Source organism: Halichoeres trimaculatus, unplaced genomic scaffold, assembly GCF_033239565.1.
Source record: "Halichoeres trimaculatus isolate MK-OKI-2021-1 unplaced genomic scaffold, fHalTri1.1 fHalTri1_scaffold_23, whole genome shotgun sequence".
Lineage (NCBI taxonomy): Eukaryota > Metazoa > Chordata > Actinopteri > Labriformes > Labridae > Halichoeres > Halichoeres trimaculatus.
The window spans coordinates 18,014,051-18,032,538 of NW_027437201.1; the positions used below are offsets into that span (position 1 = coordinate 18,014,051).

General features: G+C 42.1%; 1 protein-coding gene across 2 annotated transcripts in view; it reads right to left on the reverse strand.

The window, feature by feature from the left end:
• The window catches only part of LOC141784802 (SRC kinase signaling inhibitor 1-like), a 136,852-nt gene extending 118,527 nt beyond the window's left edge, over positions 1-18,325 (reverse strand). The window contains exon 1 of one of the 2 annotated variants that reach the window (XM_074662680.1): positions 18,001-18,325. In XM_074662680.1, coding sequence (XP_074518781.1) covers positions 18,001-18,022 — 22 coding nt within the window. In that variant the 5' untranslated portion in view covers positions 18,023-18,325. Of the gene's footprint in view, positions 1-17,962 lie in introns of both variants that reach the window. The other variant, XM_074662684.1, reaches the window with a different exon arrangement.
• Positions 18,326-18,488: the final 163 nt, after the last annotated feature.

Consider the following 18,488-nt stretch of genomic DNA (forward strand, 5'->3'; position numbering starts at 1 on the left):
TTCTCACATCACATTCCACAAACTCTCCTACTTTGCAACTTAACTACCTTCATACACAGGCCATGACTTTGAGCCTCCTGTCATAAACCCACAATGTCTGTATGCAATCAACAAACAATGCATAAAATGCACTCTGTAAATACTGCATACGGCAGTAGAAGATGATAAATGTCCCTGAAGCCAAAGTGTTGCATCTACTTTGGCTTAGTTTTCTAGAAGTCTCCATTACGAGCTACGGTGTGTACAGCTTAGAAACTCACTTATATAGAGTGATCTAAAAGTTCTGGGAAGTTTTGAAACTTTCCTTTATTATGATTACATAAGATGGAAAGTTACACTGGGCCAGTGGGCAGAATGTGACCTTCACTTCTAAATACATCCAATAAGTTACAATAGATTCGCAGCTCGATCCTGTCCCTGTGGGCCTGGACGACTACAGGAAACTTACAGAGTGAGGGTACAGAGCAACAGCAGCCGGTCGCAGTCACAGAAACAATCCTGCTCCTCATCCATCATGTGACAGTCTCTTATGAACAAGCAGAAAACCTCTTTTACTATCAGGACGGAGGACATGATTGAGCTCTCAGTGAGTTTCTTTGGCAAAGGAAGCAACAACAAACAACCTGTGCCAGGAAACTCGGGAAACACCGCAAACTTAGTTTATCACCAGGAGTATCATGGGGTTATAAAGCACAGAGGAGGAGGAGGAAGAGGAGGAGGAAGAGAGCTACAAGTCGCACTGTGGCAATGAAAGCAGCTCCTGGAACAAGCTGTGGAAGCAGAAACAGGAAACAACAGCAATAAAGAGTGAAGTTAGTGCCTGTATCTGCTGCAGCTACAACCTCACACACAGAGATACACACAAATACACATACACACACAAACACGACTGACTGACAGAGGATGAAGAAAGACGGATGCTGAAACAGCAGCTGTGTTTTAAAAATGAAGCATTAACAAAATTGACGTGTTTTTAGATGTTGTGCTCCTGATATTTCCAGAAAAACCCTCAACCCCATCCTTAAATCTGCCGATGCTCTCCTTTTTAAACTAATTGTTCTTTTGGTACATAAAATGTCAGAGCACGGTGAAAAATGGCACGCTGCTCTTGCAGAGAGAGGTGACATAATCGACTTGTTCGTTATGCTGCTGCGTCCAGCTCTCAGATCTTACAAGCTGCTCCGTGCCTGGGGACAGAGCGTGACGCTAACAAGCTCAACAAGCTTGTTAGAAAGGTCGCCTCAGTGATTGGACGATCTGAGTCGGACTCTCTGGAGGCGGTGATGGAGAAGAGGATGCTGTCCGAGCTGGTTAGCATCCTGACGAACGTCTCCCACCACCTCGACGACACGCCAGGGTGAGCAGAGGAGCGTCTTCAGAGGATCAGACCCATGAGGTGTTTTCAAGAAGAGGCTTCCAGATGGTGAATGTCAAACTGTTACACTGACCCCGGATCTGTCCAGGAACCAGGAGGCTAATTGGGTCTCAAAGGACCACTAATAGGGTTAAATACTAATAGCATCACTCATTTACACTCACTGGTCACTTTATTAGCTACACTTTGCTAGTACCGGGTTGGACCCCCTTGGTGTCATAGATTCAACAAGGTCCTGGAAACATTCCTCAGAGAGTTTGGTCCATATTGACATGATAGCATCACACAGTTGCTGCAGATTTGTCGGCTGAACATCTATGATGAGAATCTCCCGTTCCACCACATCCCAAAGGTGCTCTATTGGATTGAGATCTGGGGACTGTGGAGGACATTTGAGTACAGGGAACTCATTGTCATGTTGAAGAAAGCAGTCTGAGATGATTCCAGCTTTATGACATGGAGCGTTATCCTGCTGGAAGTCGCCATCAGAAGATGGGTACACTGTGCTCATAAAGGGATGGACATGGTCAGCAACAATACTCAGGTAGGCTGTGGACTTTAAACCATGCTCAGTTGGTACTAAGGGGCCCAAAGTGAGCCAAGAAAATATCCCCCACCTCATTACACCAGCAGCAGCCTGAACCGTTGATACAAGGCAGGATGGATCCATGCTTTCATGTTGTTGACGCCAAATTCTGACCCTACCATCTGAATGTGGAGCAGAAATCCAGACTCATCAGACCAGGCAACGTGTTTCCAATCTTCTATTGTCCAGTTTTGGTGTTGCTGTGTGAATTGTAGCCTCAGTTTCCTGTTCTTAGCTGACAGGAGGGTCACCCGGTGTGGTCTTCTGCTGCTGTAGCCCATCTGCCTCAAGGTTGGACGTGTTGTGCGTTCAGAGATGCTCTTCTGCAGACCTCGGTTGTAACCAGTGGTTATTTGAGTTACTGTTGCCTTTCTATCAGCTCCAACCAGTCTGTCCATTCTCCTCTGACCTCTGGCATCAACAAGGCATTTTGTCCCACAGAACTACTGCTCACTGGATATTTTCTCTTTTTGGGACCATTCTCTGTAAACCCTAGAGATGGTTGTGGGTTAAAATCCCAGTAGATCAGCAGTTTCTGAAATACTCAGACCAACAACCATGCCACGTTCAAAGTCTCTTAAATCACCTTTCTCCCATCCCCATTCTGATTCTCATATCCTCTTGACCACGTCTATGTGCGTAAATTCATTGAGTTGCTGCCATGTGATTGGCTGATTAGGAATTTGCGTTAATGAGCAGTTGGACAGGTGTTTTTTTATTTTGCTTGAGAAGGTCGATGATCATATCAGCCCTGTTGAACTCTGCGTGTTTATTTTCCTGTTCTTTATAATTAGTTCATTTAAGCTGCGTCTGTTTTAATTGTGCTCCTGATGTCGTTGGAAATGAGAGCACATCCTTAATGACCTCTGCAGATTAAAATAAAGACGCAATGAGCTGAACTTTTAACAAACCAAACAACAAAAACACAATAAACACTCTCTTTCTGATTTTCGATACCCCATTATTCTGTCAGACAGAAGCGTTTCCTGGGTGTGTCTGATCCAGGCCTCGCTGCGTAATCACTAAATGAGCGGCTTGTTAAGTGTCGCTCTCTGTAATTTAGACATCGGTGAAGTGGAGCGGGGATTGTGCCGTTTGCTTTCGGAGGACTCGTGTCAAAGCTGTCGCTCCACATTATGAGATCACAGCGAGCAGGGGTGGAGATCGAGGCTGTCACATAGCACATGCAAGAACTCACACACACACACTAAACACACACAAAAAGGAGCCACACGGCACACACACTGCAAACCTTGAAGGATGCAAACGAGTTCGAGTATAAAACAAGTTAAAAATAAATCTCAGTCTAAACTTCTGGGCCTTACAAGGTGTGGCACGCCAGGTTATCATCATCAGGGTTTTTGAACACACCAACAGTAGCGCAGACTCGTAAAAACCGCCTCAGCCTGGTTTAATGTTACCCTGGCTCTCACACATTACATTTCTCTGTGACACCTGCTGAGCCCTGAATACGTTGGACCGATCCCAGCTGTAATAAATTACATTCAGCTCCAGCAGAAACTTTTCTCAGCGCCGGATCACAAACCCGGGCTCAATGTCACGTCTAAAGTCAATTTGTATGTGAATCAAGTTACAAATTGGAGTCCCAGTCCTCCTCGTATAATTCTGTAATTCTAGCAAATAAGACTTGATATCCCTCGTGATGTCTGAGCCGCTCTGGTTTCACATCCAGCATGCACAATTTATAGAAAATCTGTGAACGTGTGTGTGTGTGTGGTTGCCCTGCAGCGTGAGGCAGTCTTAGGCTAATAAACGTACAGACATGATGGATTTCACAAAAGAAAACAAACAACGAGGTGTTCTCTACATTCTGCACATTCTCTCCCTGCTTTTTACCTGCGACAGTGTGTGTGTATGTGTGTGTCTGCTCTTTGTGCCCTGATGTGTGACAGTAATGCTATCTGATAGGTTGTTCTCTGGCAGAGATGTCACAGAAATAGCAATCCCCTTATCAAGGACGAAATGTTACAGAAAAAAAAAAGTCTGCAGATGAATTAATGGGATTCAGTCTTTCAGGGAAAGTTTGACTGAATGTGTTTCTCACTGCACTGGAAATGCCAGACGGTGTGAAAGCAGCGGGAAGACCTTGAAGTAACCTCAGCGCATTTACACCCAAACTCCAAACCCCCTCCTGGTGATTCAAACACCTTTTTTCTACTACACGGTGCTTTAAAAGCTACAACAAAGGCTGCATGAGGTGTTTCTTCTTTCAAGCTGCACAACAAAAAAAATTACCCAGAGATTTCTCTTACAAAAACAGAGGAGTGTGTGCAGAAAATATCTTTCTTTGACTTTGGCAGCAGATTGCAACCAGGATCCAGCAGAAAGAGTCAGAAAGAGTATTTTTAAGATGTTATTTCTGATGCAATGATGCAGAAGTCTCATGACCTCTTTGGGGTTTTTTTGATAAATCATCTTAATCATCACTAATTGCATCTTCAAACAGCCACACTCAGACGAACCCTGCAGTGTTTATCATGCTCAGGGTTTGAACTTTAGCCAAATTAAAGGTCCCATATTCTGCTCCTTTTCTGCAGTTTAATATGGATCATTGATGTCTTCATGAAATGGTAGTAACATGTTTTGGTCCAAAAAGCCAATAAATCAAGCACAGCAGCATTGTTTCCAGGCTCTCATAGCCCCTCTGTTCAGAACGCTCTGATTTAGTGGGCGTGGCCTTCATATGTAAATGAGCCACCGCTGATACCGCCCCGCTCTTCCACGTCACTGAGAGCGGCGCCACGAGCTCCGAGTGCACAAAGTTTAGAAAACAGCGAAGCTAGTTTACCGTAACACTACATGCTAAAACAACAGGCTAACCGCAGCTAAAGATAGCATCCTGAAGCTAACACAGAGACAGGGGGGACACTGAGGAAAAGCTCTTACATCTGCTCCACAGCACACAGCATTTAAAATACTCACATTTCCAGGGTCTGAGGTTTGTTGGAGGATGGTTGATAATGCGCCTGGATTCAGGACCAGTCTATTCGCTAGCCCTCTGTTGGACTGTCCAAAGTTGGAAAAGCAGTCGGCCGTGAGGTGACTAGCACACACATGCACAGTTTTACTGAGTGTAGCTAGAACATTTCCTTGATAAATGAACTCTAGACACTTAGTCTTGTCTTCTTCCGCGATGGGAAGCTTGTGTATGGAACTATGTGGCTGTTTACAGCCAAAAACAGAGCAGTGATGGCTCTTCAACTTTGGCATTCTCCATTTCTCTCCAGCAGTGGGGAGGGGAGTGGGCAGGGAGGGGGTTTGGGGGTATCTGCTCCTGTGGACCAATCAGGTCAGACTTGCTCCTGATTGGTCAAAAAAGGGAATCGCTGACATCGGCAAATCCCCAAAATCCAAACAGCTCATTTTAGGTCAAGATTTTACATTCACAAGCACTACTAAGCACAGGTTTGGTCATTAAATATCACATTTTGTGGGCTGGGAGGAAAGCCAAAGACCCACAAATTTCACTAAAAGACTTAATAAAGTGATTTTTGCATAATATGGGACCTTTAAAAGCAAAGGTCACCTCTCCAGAAATACTGTGATTCAACCTGCACAAACATGAGATTTTATTCATAATCCAGCTCTAATTTCTAATCCATGCTTGTCCGTCACTGCTCTTTATTTATCCTTACGCACATACTGCTCTTAACCACTTGCCGCAGCAGGATTAGTAAAGTTATTTAAAATTCAAATTGAATAAAATCCATCATTGGATTAAATTAAACGGGTGTGACATGACTTTAAAACTTAAGAGCACAGTCGGATTAAAATGGTTGAACGTGCAGCAGACGGCAGGTGGATGTAAAAACTGATGACAGGTGAGTTATTTCAAAGTTGCATTGAGGTATAATCAAGGATTCACATTTTTAAATCAAGCACCGCTCTCATGATTGAACCGGTCAAGTGCTTTATGAGCTCTGATCCAAAATCAAATCATGCGCGTCCCTGAGAGCGCCGCATTAAACCCTGTTAATGGATCTTTATTCACGGCGCACATTCTGACCTTATGAAGCAGCAAACGCACAGGTGTGACTAATAACATTAACCACGGCTCTGTTACATCCAGTACACTGCCACACAGAGTCAACACACGCTCTCTGAGAGGAAGGTCTTCAGGTTGTTTAAATGTAACCAGTCCCTCGTGGGTATTTAAAGACGCACTTAACCAATCCTACATGTCAGAGTCGATTTACTAGTCAGGGTGATGTTATTCTGCCTGAGCACACAGCTACGTTATGACCTCTGGAGGATCTACGAGAAAACAGCTGCTGATGTCACCGTTATTATCCCATCATCTTTATCCAACACAGTCTGTGTAACGGCCCTGGAGGACATAAAGAGGGTTAAACGAGTGCTTACTGTGGTTTTAGGGGGCTTTAAGGTGCATTATGGGAAGTGTAGGATACAGAGATTGTACAGCTTGAGTAAAGAGTAAAAGATTAAAGTCTCAGAAGTGAAAATCTACTCTTCAAAAGATCAATACGGTGTCCCGAAGGCTCAACAGCCTGAGGGGAACCTCCAGCGTCCTGTGAAAGGATTTACTCTGATACCTTTTGTCACATCACAACAACGCTCAAAGTGAGGAAAGAAACACAGCCCAGGCCTCAAGGATGACTTCTGGAGTGTTCACCCTGCAGGAAACAAACACACTCAGATCCCTGACTTCTGTATTTTTATTTATTATTTTGAGTGTGTCACACTGTCAGTGTGTAAAAACAGCGCACACTCTGATTCCTCATCTAAGGCACTCAAAAGTTGAGTGTGGATCGCTGGACATGCCTCACCTTCAGCGTCCTAACTACATAGTTGAAGGGGGGGAACATTTCAAAAAATGGATGATGGTTGTGATCTTAGACTGTATATAGAGTGGCCAGCGTGGCTTCACCATTTACCATTGTATGGTTTTGAAGCTAAAATACTCCCATGGTGCCAGGTGACAAAAATAATAATTCTTTTTTGTCTTTGGAGACTCTAATCACTTGTTGACTCTTCTTCCTGACATATTTTACAATCCCCGAAAAAAATACACAAGAACGGCAGCTGCCAATCATTGTTTAACGTGACGTAAAACTTTGTTTTTAACCTCTTATAACTAATAAAAACAAGACTTTTCAGAAAAAAGGGCAGCCAAATAATATCTTCGAATCACCACAACAATTGAACATAAGAAACATTTCTACAAGGTGTATTAACTTTTTAAAGTTTGACTGGAGAGCCAAATCTTTGACCTATACTGCAGTAAGCCACCAGGGGGAGCAGTTTATGTGGCGACCTCACTTCAAGCCAAGCCAGATGACGTTCAAGTTTCTTACAGTCTATGGTGTAATCAATGAAAAACCTGTGAGCGGTTGTGAAAACAGTCGTTATTTCCAGTAAGTAAAAGAAGGCATTGAGACAAAACAACCCAGTTGTGAGATTTTGTGCAGTGTGGACACATTTTACTGCATGCATCGCTCCAGAAATGGAAATAGGGAGATATTATCAAGAGTCTGAGAAGAATTTCTGTTTAAAGTGGATGCTGCGACACCTTTGGCCAGAATCGAGTGCACACTGTGGTAAAGACACGATCTCTAAATACAGATCAGATCTTCTTTTTAATTCTACTTTTCTTTGTTTTAGCCTTTAGCTCGTGCTCTATCACTCTCCTGTTTCTCTTTCTTCTGCTCTTCTGTCCTTTTTCTGTCTGGGAGTTAGGCTCCTGTGTCCACTATCACTACAGAATTAATCATAGAAATCATTTCAACAGAGAAAAACACAGATCTCTCTTCTCACAACTGAACTTTGAGACTTAGAAATCAATCCGATCATCCTTAACTCAACCTGGAAGCAAAGAAATGACATGTAAGAATAACTTTTAATGGTGCTGATAATCTCATTTTAAAGTGTGGATTATGATCAGGCATATGTCTATTGGGGGTGGGAGGAAAAAATGATGTATTGTAGTTGGGTTTTTTTGTTTAACAATTTTAAATTGTTTCTTTTTTGTTCAAAAATCTTTTCCTTTTTCAAATTTAAGTCCTTCATTTTAGTTTTTGTTTATAAGCTTGGTAGGAAAAAAGTTGAGATGTCAGATCCTCTAAAAAAATCCTAAAACCTGACTCACATGTGATGTGCATTATTGGGGGATTGTGATATAGTCTGTAGACATCATCATCATCATCATCATTATTCAACTTTTTCACAGTCTGGTGGTAAAAACAGAACTGAAACTTGCAAAAATCATGAATATCAAAGAATTGCAATTGAAATAGTATTGGCGGCCAAAAAATCGTGACAGAATTGAATTGGGAGAAAAGCACATCATCCCAGCCCTAATATCTAGAAGCGAGACTTTTTCAGGAAACCTAGAAAGTCCTCACAGTCTCTTTAAACCAAGTTACTTGCATAAACTTATTGAAAAAATCAAATATGTAGCAAAGAAATTGAGATTGGAGATGTTTCACTTAAGGTTTCAGGTGAAATCACTAAAATTGGATTAATGATGCAGCATATTACAGCAATTCAAAAACACTAACTTTTAATTTACACAAAAATATGAAAACAAAGCATAAGAGAGAACTTGAGAATAAAAACTCTGACAGGTGTCTCTGTGAAAAGCAAAGTCTGTCATTTGTTTCAGGTCTGTTTTGATTAAAACAATCCAAATTTGTAGCAGGCAGCTGAAAGAGTTTTTAATTTTCAGTTTGGATCAGAAAAAGAAAGTGAAGAAAGTTTCACAAAGATGAAATCACCTGCAGAGGATTCCTTCTACAGCGATTGAAAGAAAAAATATTCAAGTCCCTGCAGCAGACAAATGACATGCAGAAGGTTTAATTGATAATAACCCTTACAAAATAACGTCTGCTTTACTGAAAACTCGATCAGAGTCTGGAGCCCGCTCCTCTCCTGGTGCAGAGGAGTTGAAATGAGCACAGAGTGCCCACATTAGCAGCCCTGGGGTCATTATCGGGACTCTGCGTCCAGCAGCTGTCAGCCAGGGAACAAAATGGAAACGCCTGCTGCTGGGAACAGTGTGATGCAGCGGTTTGTAATTAAACTGATCCATTTCAGAAGAGCACAGTGTCTTCTTGAAAAAAGCTTATCCGCTCTATTTTTCCTCCACTTTGTGTAAAGCTTCTGGAGGCTGGGACGCTAAAATACTGATGACAAAAGCAGAAAAAGCTGCTTCACTTTACAGTACAAAAAGCCTTTCTTCCTCTGAAGCCTCATGCACGTCATTTGTCTTCATACGGAGGGATTTGCCTTTTAAAGACACCTGGTTTGTTTTTTTTTTCAGGAGGAGAAACCTCCCTGTGCAAGCCGCACTGTGTGACAGTCTTCAGCATCCCTCTTCAAACGACAATAGACACGTTCTCCTCCTGAAATCATCCTCTATTCTCCTCTGCGCTGTCACCAGTCTGCCTCCAGCCTCAATGTGCCAGAAGAAATGCAAGTTTAAGCTTTAAAGATGGCGGCAGGATAGAGAAAGAGAGGCAAACAGAAACATGAGTGGGAGGACTTTTAAGCCACGTTTGTTTGCCTCGGCGTTAGCAGTCAGGACGGCTCGCAAGAAACATCCAGAGGCCAAAACAGGTCAGGGTGGTGAAATATGAAAGCAGCTGAAGGATGCTGAGGATTATTCTGTTCACCAAAAACAACCTGCAGAAACAGAAGTGTTGTTTTATTATAAATGCTTTGGACAGCTGGTGTGAGGCCCCCGATCCTGACATCCTAACATCTTAAACCACCTTAGAGCGGAGCTTTGATCAGCGCGCTCGTTTCCGAAGGCCGCACAGAATCTAAATTAAACAACATCCGTGGACAGACTGCCAAGATTATCCTGGGTCAGCTTTACAGAGCCGACAGAGCCAAATTAACTGAGATTTATTGTTAATAACTCTGCTGCGGCGATGGGTCGTCAATGTTTCATCGCTTCCTGTGAAAGGGAGGGCCAAGGTTGTTTAATTATAAACTTTTATTGGCTGAAGTCTCCTCTTTCCTCAGGCTGCAGCTCCCTTAAAGTCCTCCACAGGAATACCAAGCGGTGATAATAAATAACTACATCTTTACACCTCATCATACACCCCGAACACACTCCCCTGCCATCATGTGAGTCGTATTCTCCGTCAGAGAGCAGAGTTACTCCTTCTCTTTGGACTGAATCTGCACCAGCTCCACAGGTGCAGCTCTCAGCCTGCACTCCACTCAAAAGGCAATCATCTCAGGAGCCATTACACCCACTTCAAACAGGAGAATCTATACTTTATAAAGACATCATGAGACTCCCACCGAGTCCCGGCTGCACAATGAAAACAGAGACACAGCTCACGTCTGCGGGATGATGAAACAGCCGCAGACAGGAGCGAGAAAAGGCAGTTTGAGCTCCACATAAAGATCCCTGATTTCTTCTTTAGTGACGTTAACTGACACTCCAAAGAAGCAGCTTGATTGAAGCTCAACGTGGAGCGTGAGGTGTCGAGTAGAGAGGTAAGGTGACAGTGAGACAGCTGCTCGTAGTGAAGGTTAACCCTCTCCACACCAGCAGGTGCAGGTCTGGGTTGAGGGAGTGTCATCATCAGCTCCACCTGAGCATCATAAATCCTCCTCTCCACACACACAGAGCTCTGGCTCATGATACCTCCCCCTGCAGGCAGCACGGAGCAGCTTTCCCTCTCCCTTTGGCTTCACACACACACACACACACACACACAATCTTAAAACCCTTCTACTACAGGTGTGTCAAGAATTGGTTTGCTGAATTTAAATCACTGCAACTCCTCAACAATGTGGGTTAGTGAGAATAAAACATCTCTCTTCATTTGCAAATTCATCTTTGATTGGTAGTACATTTGAAACCACATAAGACAGATCACTCATTCTTTTTGCACATAAAATCTGGAGAGTTACATGAACATTTCACACATTCACCATGTCTCAGAGCGCTTTTTTGTTGCAGTGATGGGCACATGAAAAAAATCTTCATAGAAGAGACCCCGGGTATGTGCAGCGCTTTCTACTTTGGAATAAACAGCATCACGTTGTCATATGTGTGTTCATCCTTCCTTGTATTGATGTTTCTTTGCAAATTTTGCAGTGTCATTTATTTACTTTTAACAGGTTACTAAATTGATGATATCTCAAAAAGAGAGCTCTAAACAGACTCCGAAAAAAATCCTGTGGTTCCAAAAGATAAAGGATAAAGTTCTGCAATTTCTGTATTTTGAAATATATGTGAGAAAGATTTATTGTACTTTTAATCAGTTTACTGTAGTAGTTAATAGGGATGTCCCCATATAGATAAGAGATAGACAAATATAGATTTTTTTTTTACAGATACTGATTATTAGTTGGCAAGGAGGCTGATAACTGATATTCAAAGCCGATATTAATTTGCAGTCAAAGTGGAAATATTGGCGTAAAAAGTTCGAACAATACAAACTCCAACACTTAACTGCATTTAATGCCGTCAAGCATATGTTTATTAAACAGCTCCCAGGCTTAGCAGCATGTTTTATAAAGTGAACTGAAAACTTAAAAAAAGAAATAGCTCAAGTTTTCTACAGTATATAAAATTTTCAGAAATGTCTATGTAACTGCAATAAAACTAGACAGAATTGAGTTTGTCCTGCTTTTTACAGGCATGTAATGCAGTTTAATTAATTTTCTGTTTGGTTTTATACGACTGATTTTAAATGACCATCCAGGGCTTCCATAGTGTAGACAGGAAGAAATTCTGTGCAGTGAAGCATCAGAGCCAAAACAACACAGTTTTAAATGGGTTTTTCTTCGGCCGTCGGATTAAAAAAAAGGCCGATATGCCCCAAAATGCCAGATATTGGCCCCAATGATTGGCCCAGCCAATAATCTGTCCATCCCTAATATAGATTTTTTGACTAGCGATCCGATTTTTTCATGATATGTTTTGCCAATACCGATACCTTTCTCTGATAAATCCTGTACTCTGTTGGGTGATCCCTTTGTAAATGATGAATTATATTTGTTGTATTAAAGGAAGCCCTGTTGGTACCTCCTCGAGGAATACTCACTTTAAAAATGTTGCAAGACGCTGTTTTACTATCATTGAGAAGTAGTCCTACACAGCGGACATGTTTGCAACCTGGTCGTAAAGCATGATGGTGCTGAAAACACATGAAAACTGGATCCGTCCCGCTCACGTAACGGGATCCGATTCTATCCGATCCTCCAAAAAAAGACATATCAGGCGCCAATACCGATCAGCGTATTGGATTGGGACATCCGTAGTAGTTAAGCCACAAGTCAATAGAAATCATTACAACTTGGGATATAAGGGTTATATTGATGTAAAGAAAATAAGAATACTCCAAAGACTCCTGCTTTGGTTACACCTTCACAGTCAGGCTTTAAAACTGGACAATCCGCATGATGAGAACTTACACTTAACTTAAACTAAAGTGCAAAACTTTTGCATTTTAGTCCAGATCTGAAAGCAGAAACATTTCTGCAGGAGGGCTGCTTTATTCTGCAGTATTTTGCTCCACTTTACTTTAATTATATGCCTGTAAAAGTGGGTAAAGTGCAGGAAAAAAAGGATGTTAATGATCATAAAAATCAAACTGAATGCTTTGACAATCTAAGTCATTTTATCATCTAGTCTAAACAACCACAAAAAATTAACCCTAGAAGGATCCAGGGTTTTGGAAAAGCAGGTTTTTTCACCTTCAAGGTTTGAGATCTTAATTCGTCACATACTCAAACAGATGAGCAGTGAACACCTGCACTGAAGGCTGTGCAAAAAAACACACATGGTGTACTCTCTCTGATATGGAAAGAAAGCAGGAGGAATGATGAAAATGTCTAAATGTCTAAATATAAAACACTTCATTTATATAAAAAAGTAATTAAGTCTTGAAAACCTACTCGACTGCATCCTTCTGTTTGCAGCCTGAGTGTGGAGCAAAATTTCACAGAACTATTGTTTCTACTTTTAAAACAAAGACAGAAACATCAAACAGAGACGACAGCAGGCTCTAAATGTCGCAGAGCAGAGCAGCTCGTGGGAGCAAAGGTGTCCCTGAGTCACTATTATCGTTGGCTCGCCCTCACCTGGTGGCACCGCAGAAACCGCATCAATCAGTCGAGTGATGTCGACACCCCGAGCTCTGCAGCTCTTTCTCTCCGCTCTTCATCTCCTCCTCTCTTCCATCCCTCTTCCTCGTGTCAACAAGTTTGATCGGGCTGACGTGGGAAAACTGCGGCACCTCTGCTCTCAAACAGATCCTCCACCCTGTCTCTTCTTCTTCTCCTTTTGCTCCCCAGTCACTCCTGATTCCAGCACGCTTGATCTGCTCCCCACCACCACCACCTCCACCACCTCCTCCACCACATCCCGCCCCTCCAATGCCTCCTGGGGAGCCGGGGACGACTCTGGCATGTCATTGAGGTGACATGACTCACACAGTCATGCAGCACAAAGAGATAAGTTTGAGATGTTCAAGGGCGACTCTACAGTCTGTGTTCAGGTTTAATCCTTCCAGAGATTTCTGAATCAGACAGCACAGAGGAAGTGATGGGCCTCATAACGAACGGGCTGAATTAAAGATAGCAGGTTCCATATTTCACCAGCGCTATCTCCAAAAATGGTGAGGAGCTGTGAGTCTTTTCTGGCTCTGACACAGATTTGTGCTCAGTGAAAGCTTCGGAGGTGGAAGGGAGGAGAGTATCATGTAAATCAATACTGATTAAAGATAAAGAAGACCTCCATTTTGCTCTCTGCCAGCCTACAGGCGGTGAAGTCTGCAGCACTTTGTGCCTCTCATGAATCACAGGCACAGATAAGACTCCTTCCTTCTTCTTCTTTTTTTTTTTTTTACTGGGAGATAAAACCGAGAAGGATGTTTAATTATCAGCACGTCGCCGTGAAGGTATTTCCACAATCTTCAAAGATTCTTCCCACAAAAATATTTCACTCTCTGTGCGATAAAAAGGATTTGTCACCCACTTCCAGAGCAGTTATTCTATTTACTGATCTGAGAAAAAGATGTCTGTAACTAAAAACGTCGAAAATCTACTCCAGCTGAATTACTACACTTACATTACAGAGGCATAATACTGAGACACAAATTTAATGTTGCCTCCATTCAGCCCACACATGCATCTTTGGAAATTTGGTTTCAGCATTGAGAGGAAAAAGAAAAGCAAAGCAAATATAAAAGACTCTTCATACTCAGTCTTCAGGCTCTGAACATGTTTCACTCTTTTTGTGAGACAGATTCCACATTTAATGGATTAAGGATGAAAATAATCAGTAAATAGATCAATGATGGCAGCTTTGGGGATAATCTGGTGTTTCTGCTGTGATTTGATGTAATTTATTGTAACCGTAACGACTGAAAGGGGAGAAAAACATCATCACTGACAAGCTTTTATAAAGTGTCTAAATTGTGAAATTTTATTCATTAGAAAATAAGATTTTAAAAACAATGTATTTCAATTTAAAGAGGAAAAGATCCCAGCCTGCTACACAGTGACATAAGTGGTGTAACTAACCAATGTTTCGATTTAAGAAAGACTGTAATAACCTGAATGAAGACGCTTTTTTCCCTGAAACACATTCAAATAAATGAGATCATTTAATATGTGGTTGAAGTAATAAAATGACAAAACAGTTAACGATGCCAGAAACACTTGAAGATGCACCCTTCATGACTGGAGTCAGCTTTGAATCACAACCCCAGGAGCAGGAGGATGAAAGATGGAGCGACACAGTGATGGTCACAATACAGACAGGCATGAAACATCAAGACCTCTGAACACTGAGTTCCCCCCCCCCCCCCCCCCCCCCTTCATCTTTCCAGGTCCAATTAAAGGTTGTTTGACTCTTCAGAGACACTGAAGGCTCCTGGCTATGTCAAATTTTCACATTTTCTGACACATTTTCTGTAATTTTGGGCAATGTTTAGATGATGAGTGAAGAATTGTGTATGTATACATCAATGTGTGGTTCCAGTAAAGCTAGCAGTGTATCAGAATCGACCACTGACATCCTGAGATACACCTGGAAGTGATCGGGATAACTCCTCAGCTCTTCTACCAGCAGGCAAAACCATAAAATCATCGTTACTGCCAGATTGATCCATTTTTTTCTTAAAAAACAAATTTTCACAATTAATAGGGAAAATAAAACAATGGATACAGTGTGCAAGGTGTTTTTCTATTTGTTTGGGTTTTATTTGGATTACGGACCCAAAAAATGCTTTTTAAAAAAACAGACTCAGTATGCAAAGGCCTTTAAAGCCATGTCCACATGTAGCCAGGTATTTGGGAAACCAAATATTTTTATACATTTACTCCTGTATCCACACAAAACCGCATCTTTAAGTCACTAAAAACAATGTTTTCTGAAAACTCCAGCCAAAGTGAAGATTTTGGGAAACTCCGGTTTCATGGTTTCATGTAGACGCCGGTAAACAGAGTTTTCGGTTCTCCAACGTCACAGCTGATCGACGGTGGCTCAATCTGATTGGTTTGGCATGCCTTGTGCCGCACTCACCAGCGGATTTACCCACTGCATGTAGACAAAAGTAATTTTAAAACAGGGGGGGGTGCTCGTTTTTGAAAAACTGGCCTAAGTTGGAGTGTTGGTAAAGCCCAGTAGTCTTAGTTGCCCACCCTGTGGGTGAAGCCGTCATGTGGGAGGTCTGGGCTCTAGTCCAGCCTGTGGCGTCATTCCCACATCACCATTTCCTGCTCTGTCTGCTGTCCTGTCCTCTCTGATTAGAGGTATGAAAAGTAGACATGCACCGTTCAATCCGCTGGCTGATCGTTTGGTGCTGATTTTCTTAGTTTTGGGTGATTGGCCCATCCTTACATATGAAACTGATCTTAAATACCTCCAGGAAGGTCTGACAGCCTGCCATTGTTGCTTTTAACTCTGAGACCTAAAACTCAGGACACTTTATTGGTTGTTTAAGTTGAAACATAAAGATTTTATTGTTCACAGGTATTGTTCAATGATTTTCAATAAAATAAGTTTGGAACATTGAAGGTATATGCTGTCAGTTATAAAAAATAAGAAAAAAAATAAAAATCGGTATGGGCACATTAAGCTTTTTAGAGATCGGTGACCTGTGATAGGCCAGAAAATTGTGATCGGCAGTAAAATAATATTATTGATTAGTTTTTATAAGAGAGTGACTCTGAACACTTTCAAGTGACACAGTGTTCAAAGATGGAAAGAACAAAAAGCCAAATAAAAGCCATTTACACTTTACCACACCCTTTTTTTGCTGGTGAAAATTTGATTTTAAAGGCTGCAGAAATCCTGATTTTATGAAAAAAAAGTGTAAAAAAAACTGCCTCATCAGTTTAAATCATATCATAATGTGCCTAAAATTTAAGTTAGTTTCTTTAAAGGGGGTAATCTTTTAATCAGGGTTGTTTTAGAGTCAAAATCAGTTAATTTTGTAGTTTTTTCCAAATGACCTCATCCCTCCAATAATGAATCTCTGACCTTAGGATCTGAGCAGGGTGTAAATAAGGAAATGTGAGCTGTATCGTATCTGAATGTGGTGACGTCTGCGTTGTGGTCTGTCCGTCTGAAGCTGCTGGACTGTATTTCATGAGGCAGCGTTTGTGTCCGGGACAAATTTCCCTCAGGACAAATTAAGTGTCTGTGGTCCTGCATTTTGATGTTGACCTCCTCAAACGTCCCTGGATTTTAATACAATTTTAACACAGTGTTCACGTTCTACAGGATGTAGTTCAAATGTCTGTTTTTTGACATGTCAAAGTATAATTTTAAAGCAAGGAGGCCACCTTCCTGTTACATGGGGTTCAAAGCACCACTGTGGCTGCAGATTTCCAGCTCCTGGAAAATCATCTGATCATATCAGGCCGGCACATTTCATCCAAATATTATTAAAATCACAAATGGCCCAGAGCAATATCAGAACCGCAGACACGAGCTGCGTTTTATTGTTAAAATGTGTGTGATAAACAGCATTTCAATGAGCGGCTGTGACGCTGCAGGGATGCTGCTCACAAATCTTGTCCTTCAGATCAGAGAGAAGACATGTTCAGCAAAAAAATAATAAATAATGTCCCAAAAATGTTTCTATCTTTAATTTTTAACTACCCCTCAATTGTAGTTTCTGTAAAAATTAATCAAAAGGTGTTTTTTTTTACATATCCTTCTGCTCTATTCATATCTGAAAGGAGACAGATTTTACTTTGTGCTTATCTCAGATCTCTGCTCAGACTGAATGTAAATATTCAGACTTTAGAGAAGGACAAATCTTCAATATTTGATTGAAAAAAAATGATTGAAGCTTTTTTCTGCTTGAGTAAATCTAAAATGCAAATTTGTGTGGCTACAGCTGGCTGTTTGTCCTCAAGTGGACAACACCGCTTCTGTATTTCAAACCACAGCTTTAACATCCAGAAAATCATCCGACAAACCAGCAGCATTGTGTGCACCACTCTTTCCATCTCTCTGACCAGCAGCACTCTCTGTACATTCATCAATAGCTTCTTTCATGCTGCCCAGATGCCAACCACAGAGACGCAGAACATCAACAGTCTCCCATCCGCACAGGCTGTAAACAACTGCTGCTGCTGCTGCCAACCGACACCAGCAGACACTCAGCCCTCTCAGACTCTCCGTCCTGTCAATATCTGCTCTGAAATGCATCTCCAACACACTTTAAACTGATTACTGTAACAGGATGCACTTAACTTGATAAGCTTAGACTCTTTTTTTCAAATCAGACCAAGAAAAAAACAACTTAGAGGAAGCTTCAACTCAGCGTCCCAGATTTCAAATGTTATTCATTCACTGCAGAAGATTTCAGAGCTCCAAAAATGTTCTTTCACTCTTTAAAGTGGCATCAAACACATCTCAGAGAATCACACAGGCGCTGAGAGATGATAGCATCTCACTACAGAAGCAGTGGAGGTAAACAGCAGTAGTTTCCCAGCACCCCCAGCGCGTCAGAGAAGGGCACTCAAGTTAGAAATACCTGCAACTACAGAACGGACGGAGAGAGAAGGGACATGCCTGGGAAGGAGGAATTGCCCATTCTCCGCCGCGATGCACCTGTTCGCTGTCCTCAGTCCAGCGCCGTCACTTTCTCTCTTATCTTCTTTAACCTCTTCTCCATCCACTCTCTTCTTCTACTGTTGTTTGCTTTTGCTTCCTGTCCTCCTCAGCTCCACTTTCATCCCTTTCTTCTCAGAGGATCCATGTCCTGCCTTGTGCCGGAGCTGTGTCAGCAGCGTGTGTGTGTGGAGCGTTTGGTGGGACGCGGACGCTCCGTCTGTGATGTGTGGAAGAGCACGCCGGAGTGCAGAGGCGCTCCTAACCATGTCTTAGCACGGCCACTGAATAAACTCATGTTTTATGGATGCAGAGCCCTCCCCATCCTGCTTCTCTTAAAGGGCCGGCGCCCCCGTTACTGCTGCCTTTGATCTGAGCGCCATAATTATACGCATTGGATTTGAATCGTGTGCTCACGTGTGTCTGTGGGGAAACACTAACGCATGTAT